The sequence below is a fragment of the Pteropus vampyrus genome, unplaced genomic scaffold (genome assembly GCF_000151845.1).
Source record: "Pteropus vampyrus isolate Shadow unplaced genomic scaffold, Pvam_2.0 Scaffold1000002806, whole genome shotgun sequence".
Lineage (NCBI taxonomy): Eukaryota > Metazoa > Chordata > Mammalia > Chiroptera > Pteropodidae > Pteropus > Pteropus vampyrus.
In genome coordinates, this window is record NW_011917208.1 from 1 (window position 1) to 3658 (window position 3658).

At 40.7% G+C, this 3658-nt stretch overlaps 1 protein-coding gene across 1 annotated transcript; it reads right to left on the bottom strand.

The window, feature by feature from the left end:
• Nucleotides 1–215: 215 nt before the first annotated feature.
• Nucleotides 216–3043, bottom strand: LOC105311262 (GRIP and coiled-coil domain-containing protein 2-like). The gene is made up of 4 exons (XM_011387268.2): nt 2892–3043; nt 2455–2511; nt 1381–1465; nt 216–301 (listed from the first exon to the last, which is right to left on the bottom strand). Exons 1-4 carry the CDS (start codon nt 2904–2906, stop codon nt 216–218), a joined length of 243 nt encoding a protein of 80 aa, XP_011385570.1. The 5' UTR covers nt 2907–3043.
• Nucleotides 3044–3658: the final 615 nt, after the last annotated feature.

A 3658-nucleotide genomic window follows, 5' to 3' on the forward strand; every position in this document is an offset into this window, starting at 1 on the left:
TACTCATTGAAATTTTACCTGCAAACCACCACACACCAGCACACTTATTGGGACTAGTTGAATTAATGAGTGAATTATTAAAGTGAACAGAAAAGGAGAAAGGTCACACAGAACATGGGTCTGAACTGTGTTTCAAAAAAAAGCTAACAAAACTAACATAGAAGAACTGAAGAAAAATGCTATATAATCCCATATTGCCTAATCTACAGCAATATTCACAACTGCTTCATTACCTTAATCATATCATTAGTTTCTCCAGCAACGGGATTTGATTTAAGTTCTTCAATATCTTTCTCCAATTCTAAACATTAAAAAAAAAAAAAAAAGATTCTGGTTCAGAAATGAAAAAAATAACTACTGGCTAATTACTTAAAAAAAAAATCAGAACACATTTCAAAAGCAGCAGATATTTTGAGAAAATATTAACTTCACCCACTATTACCTTTTATTTTCCTTTTTATTATGGAAAACTCCAAACAAATAAAAGTAGAGAGAATGGTATGATTAATCTCCATGTACCTATCACCTTGATTTAGTTCATGGCCCATCTTGTTTCATTCTGACCAGTATTCACTTTTTCCTTTCCCTCTTTTCTTACCCGTCCAGTTAAATTTTAAAGCAAATTCCAGACATTATATTGTTTCAGCTGTGAATAACTTCTTACTGTCAAGCAACAACTCTCCTCATGTTAAACATACATGTTAATCTATTTCATCAATTCATGGCTAGGTCTGGAGCCTGGAACACTTTTCCAAGTTAATTACTCCGTTTATTCAAAAACTGATCCAACCCCCCTTTTCGAGTAGACAATAAATCTTGGCTATTAGGCTAGGCAATTAACATTTGTTAAGTCACTGGACATTCAAGTATTAACGGACACATACTAAAAAGGATACTAATAACTTTACCCTTCTGAAATGGAAAAGAGAACCTGAATAGAAAATCAATCAACTTCAGCAAAAAAATATAATTCAAAATTCTAGAAATGGAAATCTTTTATTACTTTACGTAGGTCCCTTTTTCCTTCTTTGGGTTCACAACCTTGTGTCTCTAACATTTCAACTGACGACACTCAAAGATATGCCTGACTCAGAAGAATACACAATACAAATGAAGGAAAAAATGTACTTAACATTAACAAATTGTTTCTAAAAATCCTCCTCCCTGACTTTAATAATTCAAAAGTAACTGCAGTTTAGAGATACGAGATACTAAAAAAATATCAGTCAAATGGTTAGAATGTTAAATAACAGATTCTACTACACTAAGATTTTACTGGATTCACTGATAGACAAAATAAGCCAATGTACTATTAAAAAAACTAATTTTAACCACAACTAAACGATACTGTTATCAAGATGAATATTTTCAACTCTATACCTGTACATCTTGATTTAGCTTTCTGAATTAGCATCATCTGTTTCTTGGCAAACTTGATAAGATCTTCCTTGGGCAATGTTTCCAGCTGAAAGATGTAGTGACATTATCAATTTGTTATAACTCATTTTTCTACTACATCACAAAAAAGAAAAAGTCTGCCTAAAAATAAAAACATTCTACTGAATAAATCCTTGTCAGCCGAACACCATTTTAAAATGAGCAAATGCAACTTCAACTCAATTGTTAAGCAACTACTATGAAATGTAAAAAATAGCACATATCCTCTTAAATACAGATATTGTTGTCAGAGGTTAAAACACACTCTAGGTTTTGATTTACCATAAAAATAAGGGACTGAGACTAATTGTACTTAAAGTTCCTAGAGCTGTAAAATTATTTCATTCCATTCAAGGCTGAAAATGTCTTTGGCTACATGAAAATATGGAAGTATACTTCCTACAGCAATAAGATGAAACAGGTTGCATTTAGGCTTTAACTAAATAATCAAGCAAAATTACTTTACTCATTGGCTCGGTTTTCTAAACTGTGAAATTGGGATAACGATAGTAGTTATCTCATGGCTGCCATGAAGCTGAAATGAAGTAACTTGAGTGCTTAGGGAAGGGCCTGAAACTTAGTATGCAAGCAATAAGCCACTACCTTTGAGAATCACTGAATGGTAAACGTTGGTAGAGCCATAAAAATTACTCCATTCACCCTTCTCTTTTCACTTAGAAGGAGAGGCACCTACAGAAGGGAGTCCCTTGGCTCCTACCTATGTCACTGTTTTTTCCATTACATAAATCCTCATAAATTAAGACCGCTTTGTTTAATGTCTGAAAAATTGCAGAATAGCTCAGCAGTGCCAACCAGCAGCAGGAAGTAAACAAAAGTCAACTCTTTTCATACCAGTTAAGTTAAAAAGAAAAGACGAGTGACTGTATTAATTAAAATTGAGACTCCTTGGAGAAAGGCTATTTCTTTTAAATAGGCCACCGTCCTCCCCATGCCCAAATTTTCCAATTCATCACCCTTCACTCTTCATGGAGTCTGCTAGTCAAGTATTCTTTTCACCTTAGACTTCCCGGTTCCAGGGCTGGCTGATGAAGCCACCGCCTCTTGAACAGGATCCTGCAAAACAAAATCAAACCCAAGTGATCAAAAGAACTCTTTTCCTAATCCCAGAAAGAATGCGTGGAAACTTGAGCGGTAAAAATAAATGAATAAATAAACCTTTCCGTGAACTCAAGTGAAGGAAAGCGTTAACGTGAGAACGAGAACTGGGGGAAGGAGAGCGTCTTTCGCCGTGGCAAATCGTATACAAGTGGCTCTAAGGAGCCGGGTCATCACGAGGGACGGAGTCTGGGGAAGATGAAAGACCCGGGGAGCGCGGGACTGCGGGTCGCAAAGGGGAGGCTGCCGAGCCCTCACACGGGGCCCACCCCTGCGTCCAAGCGCAGCTCGCCCAGCTGGTGGGCCCCAATCCGAGTCCTCCGCCCAGGCCGCGTTACCTCCATGGCAGCCATGCCACCGGGATTCCACAGCTCTGCCACCTCCGCACTTCCGTCTGCGGCCGCCTCTGACGTAGCCTCGACTTCAGGTCAAAGGTCCGGCTACCCAGGACCGGCCCCACCCTCACGTCTCCATGACTACGCCCGGAGGTGCTTGCGCTTCCGCTTCCGCTTCTACATCCTGCAGGCGGTCCCAACAACCCCCCACCTCTCTATCCCCGCCCCAGGCCTCCTGCTCTGCCCCAAGCCCTGTCTTGAGTGACTGCGGACCTAAGGAGAGGGATGAGTTCGGCTAGTTCACCGGGTCAGACCCTGGTGCTGGGTGTCACAAACCTTGGTAGGTTTAAATCCTGCCACTGCCATATATTAGCTGTGAGAACTTGAGCCAATTACCCTCAGAGCCTCATTTTCCTTAACTGTAAAATCAAGTAAGGACAATGGGAATATTGCGTTGGAGGACAGGTACCTCCAAAAGGTGTCTGTCAGTTACCACGGCCTTTAGGAGAAGCCCCCTGAGTGCCTGCCAGACAGTTGCTTTTGAGGGGTTTTTTAGGCAGATGTCAAATCCGGTTCCCAGTAAGCTGGCTGGGGAACTGATAGAATTAAGGCTGAGGGCCTTTCCAGGAACTGGCATTTCTTGGCTCTCAGGAGACCAGGAGCAGGTCCCCAGGAGAGCTCTGCTCAAGAGGGGCTCTGTACTGTTGCTGTTGTGGGAGTAAGCAAGAGAGCTGGTCTCAGGGTCCGAGATGGGAGGAGATACCAAATGA

Coding starts and splice junctions, on each gene's coding strand:
- LOC105311262 (XM_011387268.2), bottom strand. Junction 1,466..2,454: donor CTGGAACCGGGAAGTCTAAG/GTGAAAAGAATA, acceptor TACATCTTTCAG/CTGGAAACATTGCCCAAGGA. Junction 302..1,380: donor AGCTAAATCAAGATGTACAG/GTATAGAGTTGA, acceptor TTTAATGTTTAG/AATTGGAGAAAGATATTGAA.